Below are 14,428 nucleotides of genomic sequence, written 5' to 3'. Positions count from 1 at the left end.
CCTGTAATAATACCGCGTACGTGCACTGCTGACTCGATACAATCTGTTCCAGCATTGCCGTTGTTTTCATCCCTGTCCTTGACAACAAAGAGTCTGTGTTATTAATTCGCATTTAATTCATATTCTAATAAATGTTAATTCTCTGGATAAGATGTTATGAGGCTTCCACGTTGACAAACCTATGCTTGAAAATGAATAACTCGGCATCTGTTCCATGGTGCTCTCAGATGAAAATCACACCCCAGTGCACCGTCTAGCATGTTCGGTACTGGAAATCAAACAAAACACGCAGGCAGCTCACACAAAACATTAACACTCTGTTATTATGGGGTTAAAAGGATGAAAAGGATTGGCTTTAGTTTACGTACTCGTGTGGGCTCGTATCCTCATACATGCTGACGCTCACGGTAACGTTTATGCTTTACTCGTGCTTTTTTTTTTTTACCACCGTTCCTAATCTGATCATTTGGGCAGAACTCGATTATGATGTAATAGTATTTAAAACAACACGGCAAACGTTTGTCTCTGACATTATATTCAACGGTTTCCTCTCTCTCTTGTCTATGTCTATACTGTGAAGGAGCTACAGGTAAGCTCTAGTTGTATTCAGTGCAAAGGACTGTAGCCTTCCGTGCATCTGTATTATCATGTTTTCTGCAGTGTGTGTGCTTGCGGTGTCGTGCATGGTGTTATTCCACTTGTGCATGGTTTGATATGGTTTTTGAACACTTTTAAATATCGCCAAGCTCGGCTTTAATGGAAATATAAATACTCTTAATCCATCAGTGGCGTGACGAACGTCTTTGTAGTAAAATATAATGATGGTTGGGATTAATGCGGGGTCTTGACAGGACGTCCCTGCACCGGAAGTCGTCCTTTCTCCGAGATGGTCCTTAGTTCAGAAGGAAGCGCTCTTGAGCGTGGGAAGTCACGGCTCTGGAGGGTTCGGTGAAATCGACAAACATGAGTGCATGCGATTTTTGGTTTCACCGATCTAATTTTCGGGCAGTCGGTTTTCACTTTTCATGCCAGGAACGAGTTGTTAAACAGCCTGAGCTACACACGACATATAGTGCATCTATATTAGAAGAGCATGACGCTGCCTGCTTTTGTGAGTGTGTATGCAAGCATGAGTGTGTATCGATGTATGTACTGTATGTAAAATCATGAATCCCCCCCCCCCCCCCCCCCCAATATGCTCTGTGTGTTATCTGTGCCAGGGGGAGACGGTGGACAGTTTTAATTGGGGGGCAAGGAGGCGCTCTATAGACAGTCTGGACCGTGTGGAACAACGCATCCAAGAGGAAGATGAGAGTCAACAGTCAGGCAGCTCGACCAGCCTCAGGCCCATCGTCCGCCACGACTCAGACGAGTCCTCCGAGGAAGAGTCTCTTACTGTCAGCCAGATCCTAGCCTCCTCACAGCTCGTGAGTCAAAATCTCTGCTTCGGTGTCAATGTAGCTCCAGTTTGGCTCAGATTCCCAAATATTTCATCGCTGATGGATGTTAAACTTAGCAGGGGGTTCTCAGGATCATCGTTGTAACGATACCTAAAGGTGGGGTCAGCGATTTTTACATAAAGTCTTCTTTGTATTCAGGCAGTTTCAGTAAAATATACCGTATGTTCAGATGAGAAAGTCTGCTCTCTGTGCTGACCAGCATCCATGTGTCTCCAGTGACCACATTACCAATAGGATGTTCTCAGATGTGTTCCAGACCACCTCGGCATGTGGTTTGAGTTATCGGAAAACAATGCATCTTGACCCCGCTCACGCTTTCCATTGCTTCTCACCTGTGTGTGTTTTGTGGGTGTGGCTGTGGACAGAGCAATAAATAGACTGCATTATGTGGATGAAAACAACTACTATCCCCTGTAAGTGCTAAATTTTAGGATTGAAAAAACGCCTTTAGATGGGTGAACTTAAATCCTGTTAGTGAGGTGTTGGGACACCACGAGCCAGCAGAACCGCTTCATTGCTCCTTGTCATCGATTCTTCACGTTCCTGGAACTGCACTGGAGTGACGAACAGCATTGGCGGTGGCCAAGAGCACCGTCGATCCTAAATCTCCAATCTCAATCTCAGTCTAAATCCAGTTGGGTTGAGATCTGGTGAGTGTGAAGGCCATAGCTTATGATTGGCACCATTTTCATCCTCATCGAAATATTCACTGAGCTTTTGTGGATGGGGGTGGAGTCATCCTGGAAGAGATCACAACCATCAGTATAGAAATGTTTCATTGTAGGTTAAAGGGGATCCGTCAGAAGAGCTTTGTATCGATTTGCTGTGAGGCTTGCAGTTCTCAAACCCTGTCACCTGTCGGTAGTCTGCGAGTATAGATGTCAATTAAACTTTCCCTTTCTTAAAGCTTTTGCAAGTAAGATCCTTTGTATCTCTTTCCAGAATGTCATGATGTCCCCCATTGAGAAGGTGAACCACCTGGACTCACTTCCTTCCTCACTGGAACCTGTGCCAGCAACCCCCCTCTCTCTGTCCCCATCGGTGCCTGGTCTTCACGCCTCTACACCCGAGGACTCGACCCCACGGGTGAATAAGGCCCTCAGAACGGCTGACTTCTGGGGGCCGAGTCACTCCTACACCTACCGCGCCTCCATTCTTCAGTTTTTCACTAACCCTGCTGATTAAAAACTCTTTCTGCTTTCTGTTTTGGGAAATGATTCTGCTTTTAGTTCTGCACACGGTTGAGGTTTAACATGTTCTGAGGGCTTATGGTTAGCTGCTGTACAGCTTGGTTTTTAATAACCTGCTTCTTTTAAAGACCACTGCAGGATCTGGGATTTCTGTACATAGACATAGTTGCATGAAAATCAGCTAACATTAGCGCACTTTAGAAGCGCCGTTGCTTTAAGGTTTCGTCTGGCTGTATTAACTGGCATCGCTTTGGGTTTGGGTTTGGGTTTGGGTTTGGGTCTGGGTGGCAGCGACTTTTACTCGGCCACCGTGGCAGTGTGTACGGCTTCTCGCTGGGGTGGCTGGGCTCGGATCTCCCCTGCATGTAAATTACGCTTGGAACTACAACGGAAGCGAGCGTACACATTGCCTGTGGCCTCATATATTAGACAAGATCGCTGGGTCTTAGTCTTCCGATGATTTTTAAACATTTCTCAATTTCCACTGATTTGAGCATTTTAAAAAAATACCCTAAAGAAAAAAAAGAAACTCAACGAGAAGAATCTTAGTCTAAAAAGGTTAGTGTATCCATAATTCATTCCTCTACGTTTTCCTAAGCTTGCGTAATTTTGCCATGAATACCTTTTGTTATAAATATCTTATAATGCTTGCTTAACGTATTGCTTTCTTGGTTAAAAAAAAAAGACTTTTCCACCATCGTTTTCCATCGTAGCATTGCTACTGTTCGCAGACATTAAACATAACTAAAAACGGATAAAAAAAGAATGACGTGTTGATAAATAATCGACGGGATTGTTGGGAAATCGCCGCTGTATAAGGAGAATAACCACGCTGACACTGATTAATTTCCTTTAACAACGTGTCACGTCATGTTTTATTCCTTAATTATGTTCCCGAGTTCAAAGGTAAAAGTGGAATTTTAACAGAAAGTTATAATACGAATAATATACTAATACGGTGTATTAGTTATGATTACATAGTTCCATAGTTACATCGTTAGTGCTGATTACACTGTATAGCTTCAGATTGAACTTTTTTTTAAATACAGACCGGCCCGTGTTTGCTCTTGATTATGAATCACTGTATTTAAAACAGGACATTATGTAAAACAATGAAAGGTGTAGCAAAGTCTGTATATAAAGATTTAGATATCTACAGTAGATATATACTTTATAATATAAGATATATATATATATACACTATGATTTTGGGTAAGATAGACTTCCTTTACATTATACACGTCATTACATTAACATTGTAGCTACACGAAGAAGCAAGTGTGAGACATTAAACATGCCTCGGCTACATCGGGGGTAAAATTGCATTAGTTTATATAACGATAGGCTTTTTTTTTCAGTTTTAGATAGAATTGAGATTAATGTACACATAAAAGGACAAGAAACATACGATGATCCACATAGAGCATGAGTGTTTGCTTGACTGCTTATGCATAATTCAGTGCTAGCACACACTGTTTACTTTTCCAGTTATTGAGTTCCCAATAAAAGACCAACGTGTGGTGCGTTTTTACAGCCTCCGATTGCTTACACAGCTTTTCACCCTGTTTAATTATTAGACTGAGCTATCGGCAGAGGACGAGGATACGAGCCTCCATGAGGATGAGATCTCCCTCTGCATTTCCGAGCTTCCCGGTGGCTTGGACCACTCTGACAGGGCGTCTCTGAGCGCTCACGGGGAGGAAAAGGAAGACATGGGGCCCAGCTGTCCACCCAGGTTTGGGCGTTAAATGATTTTAATGATGACTACGAAGCATGGGTTCTCTTTTCAGTGCCATGGAATAGCTAGAGATACTAAAGATCGCTTTTAGTAAATTAGCCATGTCCATATCGGTACACATGGGCTTTGTCTTTCCATGGAATTCCCATCTTTGTTTTAGTCTAGGTCCATAATGAATTTCTAGTATACTTATGTAAAGAATAGTTCTCCGAGATCCGTGAGATCCAACCCAAATATGGTGAAATAGTATTCAGCTTTTATGTTGCACATACCCTAAACCGATTCCTAGAAGATTTTAACTTTTAATTCATTTATTTACTTGTATTTTTCTTTTCTTGTAATTCTAATCTCAAGCTTTTCATTTTAGTCTTGTTTTTTTATTTTTTTTTTATTTTAATTGCTATTATTATTATTATTATTATTATTATGATAATTTTATTATTATGTAAAGCACTTTGAATGACCCCTGAGTGTGAAATGTGCTATACGGCTAAACCTCTGTCTCTTATTTTGCCTTTCACTCGGTTTGGGGATATTTTATTTATTTATTTATTTATTTATTTATTTATTTATTATTTATTTATTATTTTTAGCCTCAATTTATTGTAGGTCTATGACTTCCTTTTTTTTTTCTTTTTTTTTAATTATTTATTGTTATATTCTTTATGAAAAGAAATTGACCTTTGTGACCTCTGTGTTCGATTTATTTATTTTTTTATTCACATAATCGTACTTTGCCTCGCAGTCGCTTTCGGGATCAGCCCAGTCCTGGAGCGATGGCTGAAGATGACCGAGAGGACGTCCTGCTTGACTCTCGTTCCTCCTCCCCCCCTCCGTCTCCCTTCTTCTCAGCTATCCTGGCTGCCTTCCAGCCGGTGGTGTGCGATGACGCGGAGGAGGCCTGGCGCTGCCACCTTAACCAGCTAGTATCCGACACTGACGGCTCCTGCGCTGTCTACACCTTCCACGTCTTTTCTTCGCTCTTCGAGGTATGACGTGCTTCACTCTGAGGCTCATGTGCTTCACAGCTGCCTGCTTTGTTCTGATGTGGGTTTGTAATTAGATTCGAAACAAGGTCCTGGAAAATCCGGTTTATTTTGGATTCTGTGGTTTATTCATTGATCTACTTCGTTGTGCTCCATTTCTCAAAGCTGACAGGCGTGGATGCGAGCTGTGACGTTATTAATACTGATGACATTTTTCTGTTAGACCATCCAGACCAAGTTCTGTGCCTTGACGTGTGACTCCGCCGGCTTCCTCGGCGACGGACTTCGTGGAATAGGAGCGAAGTTCGTCAGGTCGTCGCAGATGTTAACCTCGTGCTTTAAGTGCCCGACTCTGTTTATAGACGCTGATACAGTGAGTGACGCTAGAACTGCACACGTTACCTCCACACAAAACATCTTGGCATCGCTTAGAAAAAATGAACGTTCTTGGCCGTATCTGATATGGAAGTTCTATCAGCAATACTGATGTTACTCAGCTAAAATTTCTGATAGCACCGGCAGCTGTAATTAAAGACGATCAATAACGTAAACACAATATCTATATAGCACTTATTTAGGTCCTTAGACTGAAATAAACAGCAGAAACTTAAAAGTTTCAACTCTTCTTACTGCTTTAAAAAAACATCTAAAGATTAAAAGCTCTTCCCTTGCTGATTCAGGAGAACGTTATATACTTGTGTAATGAAACCGGATCCGAAGAGGATTTTCTGTTACCACACTGAAGTTGATTATTTTCCTATTACAGCGTCAATCCCAGCGTGTTTTATTCCTCTTACTCCACAGGGATTTGGCAGTGGTTAAAATGCATTATTTGTTATTAAAGAATGACAATTTTGTGCCCTTTATCCATTTACAGTTATATCTAATGATGTGGAACGTCCACGTAACGCATTCATTTTTATTTATTTATTTTTTTTTTAAATTTCCTTGAATGAAATTCAGATTTTCATTTATATTTTATGCATTCTATCATCATCATCATCATCTTTTTTTAAATATACATACGTGCAGGTAGGGAAGCAAGGAAAATAAGGGGGAGGAGAAGTGGAAAGATAGAAATAGATGAGGAAGGGAGGGAAGAGAAGAAGATGAAGGGGCAAAAATGTTAAACACACATTAATCCCCCCCCCTCCACCCCCCCCCCCCCCCCCCCACCCCACCCCTTAAAACCTTCTATCCGTTCCAGATCGTCTCTTATGGACTTCTGGAGAAAATGAAGTTCAGCGTACTGGAGCTCCAGGAATATCTGGATACCTACAACAACAGGAAGGAAGCGGCCATCTCGGTACGTGTCGTTTCTTTTCCCTCCTAACGCCTGATTTCAGATCTTTTCCCAACACCTCGTGTGTCGCTTTGCTTTCTCGCAGTGGCTGCGGAACTGCAAGGCTACTTTCCCGAAAGGCCCAGGAGACGGGATTATCACGTACCAGACTTCGGAAAATGAAGAGAAGGTATAAATTCACGTCAGTGTACAAATCTTACTTCATAATCATCACAAAGTCCGAAATAATCCTCATGATGCGAGTCAGAATGTACGCAGTATATAAAGTGGACCACTGTAGGCTTGCCTGCTGCCCACTGCTCGCGTCATGACGTCGTTTGATCCGGAGTGTCATGTTGTACGTCGCCATTGATTACCGTTACGTATTGATGTGTAGCACTTGGTTTCCATGGTAACGAGTGAGCGATCTACGTGTTTTATGTACTGTAGCCGTCCAAATGTGATGCACGTTACCTACTTCTCACCTGTCTGTAGAGATATGACTCATTATTGGACCAGGTTTAATTTCAGCTTCCGTTTCAATCTGTCTCTCACATTTCCTGCCTGTCGGTTGTTCTGCGTAGCTCTGTGAGTGAAATCGCTGTCTTGTCCTCTGACTCTTGAGCTCTTTAAGCTTTAAGCCTGTTTCCAGAGCAGCCTTGGACGTCTGGCATATGGTTAAAAGGAAACCCCTCTCGTTTCTCAGGGGTTTTTTTTTTAAACTCTGCTGGGCAGAAGAGCTTTAGAAGGGTGTGGTTTACATGAGAATGTGTAACGTTCACCAACATTACTGCTTCATTTTCACTTCCTTAAATCTCCACATCTAAAATGATTATCATATTATATTCAGGATGTCCTTGGATACGTATTAGTCATGATTTGCTTATAACATCATCCAGAAACACTTAAGGGTCGTGCTCATAGGACTACATGGAACCTATAAACCTATATATGAGGTCTTATTACAGTACACATCAGTTGTCTGAAATACTGTTTTTGTCAATTTTAATGTAAAAACGAAAAAATCACATTAATATTACTCCGCTGAAAGATCAGAGAAACATATCTATAACTCTCATTACGGTGGAATGACTGTTAAATAACTTCCTATTACCGAGACATACTGTAGAAGAGGTGCACTAGGCTACAACGTCAGCTTAGAGGTTGCCATGTAAATTCCGTGATACTGAAGTTGATAAAAAGCATCCATCGTGTGAAAAGACTTTTACTGTATAGTAACGATAGAGTCTTTATTGGTCACATATACAGTAGAGCATAGTGAGATTCTTTTCTTCACATACCCAAGCATGTTAGGAAGCTGGGGTCAGAGCGCAGGGTCAGCCATGATACAGCGCCCCCTGGAGTAGAGACGGTTAAGGTCCTTGCGCAAGGGCCCAGCAGTGGCAGCTTGGCAGTGCTGGGGCTTGGACCCCCGACCTTCTGTTCAGTAACCCAGAGCCTCAACCGCCAATCCACAACTGCTCCAGAACTGATGATTTCTGATATACACTACCAGTCAAAAGTTTAGACACACTCGTTCTTTGTTTTTATTTTTTTCTCCACATTGTAGAATAATAATAAAGTCCTCAAAACTCTGGAGTAACTCAAATGGATCTATGGGAATTATGTTGTGATAAAAAATCCCAAATAAATCAAGATAATTTAATATTTTAGCATCTTCAAAGTAGATGGCGTTTTTGCCAATAATTTACAGAAATGTATTCTTGGCGTTTTCCTCACCCGATTTCTCGAGGAATTTCCCCGAGATGATTTTTAAACAGGATTAAAGGAGTTCACACCAAAGCTGGACTCTTAACGGCTGCTTTTCGGAATATTTCTCTCCGAGTCGTCGAATGATTTTATAAATCTTTTTTTTTTCTAATGAAACAAACGAACACGCCGGCACGATTATATTTTCAAACGTTTAATCACACACCTTCAGATCAAAAGCTTTTTAACATCACGAGAAACATTTCAGTCGCGTGTCCACATACTTTTGACCGGTAGTGTATGTCTGTTGCAGTTGTCTCATGTAGCCCAATGAACAGCACCCTTAAAGAAACTCGTTGCCATAATTCTGAAAAATTTGAATAAACGTACGATATTTAGTACGTGTAAGGCTTGGTTTATACTTGTGCTTTCGGGTATTTGCGGCCATGCGGGTGTGTCCTGTTTGGTCCCACTGGTCCCTGCAGCTCTAGAACAACTGCGTGCAACAAATGAGTGCATAAAAATCTGGAAGGAGCTGAGTGGAAGACGGCTTGTAGCACCACCTCTGGCCACTATGAATATTGCATCATGCCTTCTGGGCTCTCTTGCGCCCCCTCTATGTTCCAGCGTCTCATAAATGATGTCCTGCTAGAACATGCTCGGAAAGTTCGTCATTGCCTACACTGATGACATCCTGATCTATTCGATTCAATTCAGTTTTATTTATATAGCGCTTTTAACAATGGACAACAATGCACAGTGTCCCAAAGCAGCTTTATATACAGAAATATATAAACTCAGGATAAAGATTTTTAAATGTATGTATATATCCCTGAATTCATCCCCGATCTACTCTCCCTTCCTCGGAAAACACACGTCAGTCACGTTCGCCAAGTCCTCGAGCGTCTGTCAAAACAGGTAGGCGGAAACGTATGATGAATGCTCCGAGAGCTTATTTTGAAACGCACGGGCAGACAGATCCGAATCGAGAGGCAAGGTCGTAGTGCGAAGTGCAAAAGGCGAAGTGCGAACCATTCGAATGAGGCAACACCTGAATACAAAAACCAGGGAGAGAGCAAGATCAACATTATATATTCTATAAGACAGACTACATGTGCACCAGGTTTACCCATAAACCCCTTCTCTGTGTAATGATCCAAATACACCGAACTCCACAAGTATAACCCAGCTGTAATAGGTCTCGCTGTCCCAGCAGAGTCTCCGCGAGAGGGCAGTGCTGCTTCTGTGCTTGGCTTGAAATAAGAGAGCTGCAGAGAATTGCCTCATATTTCATCTCCATTTTGCCGCCCTCCGGTCCGTCTTCCTCCGGCCATGCATGTGTCAATCAAACCGAGCCTCTGCTTGATCCTGCCCTGTCTGGAGGGCTGCATGTTTGTTTGTTTTTGTTGTTTTTTTTTTATGTTGATCTGCTAAACTTTCTCTTTCCTCACCTCTCGCCTTTTCCCTTGTAAACCGCCTGCTTTGTAGCAAATGGAAACGCTTGCAGTAAGTTTCACCAAACCTTTCTACATCCTATTCCTATAACACTGGATTAGTACCTTTGATCTGTACACTTTATTCTGTTATTATACTTTCTGTATGTCCCTGAAGAGATGACATTTAAAAGGTCGTGGAATTCAAATAAATCAATAAATACACAAATAAAACCTGCATTTTGTTTTTAATTTATCATTTTTTTTGCCGAGTGTAGTACATGAAGCAGGCGCTGATCATATCAGTCTGCTTTTTATTCACTGATTTATTTATTTTTTATTCTAGCAACTGGAGCTGTGTCAAAGACTGTACAAACTCCACTTTCAACTGCTCCTGCTTTTTCAGTCTTACTGTAAACTGATCAGTGAAGTCTACGCGATCAGCGCTGTCCCAGAGGTACGATCTTCAAGAATGAACATGCACAATTTATATCAGGGCACGACTGATGAGTGAAGCTTGCATCCTTGTGGTTTTTTTATTTATTATTTTATTTTCTGGCATGGGGTTTATTCCACTTGTCCTCTTAGACGGGAGTGTCATGGCAAATCAGTACAAAGCCAAATGATTGATGAATTTGGGGTGGGGGTGGGGGGGGGGGGGGGGGGGGTCGACTCCGACCTTCTCGCTGCGTGTGCGTAGCTTGCATGTTCTCCCCGTGCTTTGGTGGTTTCCTCCTGGTACTCCAGTTTCCTTCCCCAGTCCAAAGACGTGCATAGGCTGTAGGCTGTCTAACCTGTCCATAGTGTGTGAATGGGTGCGGGGGGTGGGGGATGTAGCACCCCATCTTGTGCCCCACGTTCCCTGGGATAGCCTCCAGACTCCCCCCACAACCCAGTGTAGGAGAAGCGGTTTAGAACACGGTGGATTGATGAATCATGTCCATTATGAGGAATCAATGATTCCTACTGATGCTGAAACCTTAATATCGGCTGTGTGGTTTTTTTTGTTTTGTTTTGTTTTGTTTTATTCAGGCGTTTTTTTTATGGCGGTATTCTTACCCCATTCATCTTAAGGCTATAAGCTCTTTGTTCCTTTCATGACGTTTATTAATATTTGATCATCCAAACCTCCAGACCGAGTAAAACTATAAAATATCATTCCTCCTCTCTAGCTGGTAAACATGTCCAAGGAGCTGAACGATCTAAAGAATAAACTGCGAGCAGCAGCAGCTTTGGTTGCAGGAGAGCAGGCAGCGCACGACACTGATCCCTCCTTCAGCTCGTCTGAGGCAGCGGTGCAGGCCATCCTGGAGAGCCTGAGGAACAACGAGTTCTCCACAGCCATCCTCTACATTCAGGAGTGCAGGTAGAACCACGGGCTCAAGCAGGCCTTTTCCATTTTCATTAGCATGTGAGCCCAGTGAGGAAAATCAAGACGATTTAGCTCGTTTAGTTCTCGTGTTGGGATTCAACACTCTGGGAGTTTTAGTTAAAGGGATTGGTATCAGACTTGGGATTGGATATACTTTCTATGAGAGCTGGTGGGAGTGGGACTAAAGAAAAATAAATAGATGAAAAAAACAGTCACACATTTCTTTGAGAATGCTTTATTAGCTAAATAGTGACCGGAATATGAATCGGGAATCACCTCTGCCCCGCAGGAAGCTGTGGCCGAGCGACATCTTCGGCAGCAGCTCGGAGGACGAGACCCAGACTCTCCTGAACATCTACTTCCGGCACCAGACGCTGGGTCAGACGGGCACGTTCGCCCTGGTGGGCTGCAAGCAAGACTTATCCGAGGCCTGCTCACGTCTCACCGAGCTTAACCGCGAGATCAGGGACATGCTCCGCTGGACGCAAGGCTACAGCGCCATCACGGCCTTCCTGCCCGACTCCAGTGTCACTGGGATCAGCCTCTGAGGTCCCGCTTTTCCACTGGAGATCCATACACGCTGCTGAATTTACTATCTTCCATCCATGTAGGACTGGACACTGAATGTGTGACAATCTGTTCTAGGCTTAGTTTAAAAAATGACTCCTTGGCCTTGAGTATTGCACTAAATCTAGTACATATGATGTCACAGGGTCATGTTTTTCCGCCACTGGCGAAACCAAAGCTCCCTGAACGCCACACTCCCGTCTACCGTTGTAAAGGTTAAGGGAAAATGTGCAATGCTTTAAAAAAAGACTTACTGTATCTTTGAAAGGATGTTTTTTTGTTTTTGTTTTTTTTTACTTTATTCAGGCTACCTGAATACTGTAGCAGCTGTAATGATGATGCTGTATTTTTTTTCTTCTTCTTCTTCTTCTTCATGATTAATCGTTAATGAAGATGGGTTTGGGCTCATCTGGGGAATATGACCATTAAGCACCTCAGTTTAATGACTACACACACACACACACACACACACACACACAGTTATATACCAACTCAGAGCTATGTTGCTGCAGTGCTACTGTCTGAATGATCTGGATGCTTAGAAAAGTCATCCACTACTTAATGAAGATCAAATTATTATTATTATTATTATTATTTTTTGCTTTCTACTGTTGCATATAGGAAATTTATTTATATTCTCAATCCATCCACATGCTTTGGATGGTCTAGTTTTATAGAAGGAAACATGGCCAAGCATGCAAATGTATGTACCATAAGAAGAGAGATATTTATGAAAATAAGAAGCTTATTTTAAATCAAGGTTGCATTTGTACATAATCGTACGTATGAGTGAAGCGTGCTTGTACCTTTTTCTCCCCCCTCCCCCTTCCCGGCTTTCTATTTTATTCCTCTTATTTTGTCGTTTTGACCCTGCAGACGCGCGTGCTTCGAAGGGGATGGCACGGACGTGCGACGCTTTGAGAGACGTGTTTAACGTGTAAATACCGTTCTTGTTGTGTTCTTTAAAGTTCCCTTGTAGAATAAACGTGATGAGTAACGTGTCAGTACACTACATCCTCCTGTAGTCATGCCTGATGTTTTGCAGACATTCTCTAACGTGAGCTTTAACGTGAGAGACTATATGATGTGGAGCTTGTTTGTTTTTGTTTTTTTTCTTGTTTCCAATGGAAATCAATTTGAAAGCATCTGTTTATATTTTTTTTGCTAGCTGCTTTACTAGCTAAAGCAGAATGAAACCAGAGTCTGCTAGAATACCTGAGCGAAGATGTCGGGTATACTTTTGCTAAATCTCTACGGATTAGCGATCGGAACGTTAGTTCCGGAATTAAAACCACGTGTCTAATATTGTGTAAGTCCCCCGTGTGCCACCGAAACAGCTCTGAGCCGTCGAGGCATGGACTCTACGAGACCTCTGAAGGTGTGCTGTGGTGTCTGGTACCAAGGCGTTAGCAGCAGATCCTTTAAGTCCTGTAAGTTGTGAGGTGGGGCCTCCATGGATCTGACTTGTTTGTCCAGAACGTCCCACAGACGCTCGATCGGATTGAGATCTGGGGAATTTGGAGCCCGAGTAATCGCGTTGAACCCTGTCATGTTCCTCAAACCATTCCTCAACAGTTTTTGCAGTGTGTCAGGGAGCATTATCCTGCTGAAAGAGGCCAGTACAATTAGTGAACACAGTTGCCATGAAGGAGTGTACTTGGTCTACAAATGTTTAGGTAGGTGGTACGTGTCAAAGTAACATCCACATAATGCTAGAACCCAAGGTTTCCCAGCAGAATATTGCCCAGAACATCACACCGCCTCTGCCGGTTTCCCTTCTTCCCATTGTGCATCCTGGTGCCATCTCTTCCCAAGGTAAGGGACGCACACACACCCAGTCGTCCACATGAAAACCCGTACAAGAAACAAGAAAACCTGATTCATCAGACCAGGCCACCTTCTTCCATTGCTCCATGGTCCAGTTCTGATGTGCCCATTGTAGGTACTTTCTTGCCCATTTTTCCTGCTTCCAACACATCAACTTCAACAACTGACTGTTCTCTGGCTGCCTAATAAACATATCCCACCCTTTGACAGGTGCCATCATAACAAGATCATTAATGTTCACTTGACCTGTCAGTGGTTTTAATCTTATGGCTGATTGGTGTATGTTGTAGCCGCTATAAATATATAATATATTTTGTTTTGGATATCGAATAATTCAGGTTTTTAGACTAATCAACTCTACAGTATATGCACAATTCACGATTTTCTTTCCTATAGCTGCAACTACTACTTAATTGAACAATAAGCATAAAAAAAAGGGTTAGGTTAGGTATAATATGAGTATTCCACATGTTTATGAGTTATAGTAAAACTACAACACGTTTTTAGTTTTCTTTAGCTTCATTTATAAAGTGTAAAAGTGCATTAGCGCCCTCTAGTGTGCCGTAATAGTAATTATTAGAAGCCTATATTCATAGAGAGGGTACACTGGGTACATTTCTTCTACTTCTTTTTAAACTTTTTTAAACATTTTGAACATAGAATTCATATGAAACGATACTACATTTTATTATACTCATTATAAAGATTACATTAAACATAATGTTTAATATTTTATTCAACTATTATCTAACTTGATCTTCAGGAACCTCTACAGAACGTTCCGCTCTGGGACGGAAGCTAGGGCTGAAGCTGATTGGTCCGTGTTCGTTGTAAGCCCGCCTCTTTACACCAATACTTACATT

The 14,428-nt window shown here is 42.2% G+C and overlaps 1 protein-coding gene across 7 annotated transcripts in view; it reads left to right on the top strand.

The window, feature by feature from the left end:
- frya (furry homolog a (Drosophila)) overlaps positions 1–12,752 on the top strand; it is a 104,697-nt gene extending 91,945 nt beyond the window's left edge. For 4 of the 7 annotated variants that reach the window (XM_053687402.1, XM_053687399.1, XM_053687400.1 and 1 more), the window contains exons 52-61: positions 1,221–1,427; positions 2,403–2,546; positions 4,228–4,385; positions 5,134–5,377; positions 5,598–5,747; positions 6,582–6,680; positions 6,763–6,846; positions 10,146–10,256; positions 10,972–11,165; positions 11,461–12,752. In XM_053687402.1, coding sequence (XP_053543377.1) covers positions 1,221–1,427; positions 2,403–2,546; positions 4,228–4,385; positions 5,134–5,377; positions 5,598–5,747; positions 6,582–6,680; positions 6,763–6,846; positions 10,146–10,256; positions 10,972–11,165; positions 11,461–11,719 — 1,650 coding nt within the window. In that variant the 3' untranslated portion in view covers positions 11,720–12,752. Of the gene's footprint in view, positions 1–1,220; positions 1,428–2,402; positions 3,209–4,227; positions 4,386–5,133; positions 5,378–5,597; positions 5,748–6,581; positions 6,681–6,762; positions 6,847–10,145; positions 10,257–10,971; positions 11,166–11,460 lie in introns of those variants that run through there. The other 3 variants (XM_017490666.3, XM_053687403.1, XR_008398228.1) reach the window with 3 other exon arrangements.
- Positions 12,753–14,428: the final 1,676 nt, after the last annotated feature.

This window comes from Ictalurus punctatus, chromosome 17 (assembly GCF_001660625.3).
Source record: "Ictalurus punctatus breed USDA103 chromosome 17, Coco_2.0, whole genome shotgun sequence".
Classification (NCBI taxonomy): domain Eukaryota; kingdom Metazoa; phylum Chordata; class Actinopteri; order Siluriformes; family Ictaluridae; genus Ictalurus; species Ictalurus punctatus.
Note: the sequence above shows the minus strand (reverse complement) of the source record. Positions and strands in the feature narration are given on the sequence as shown.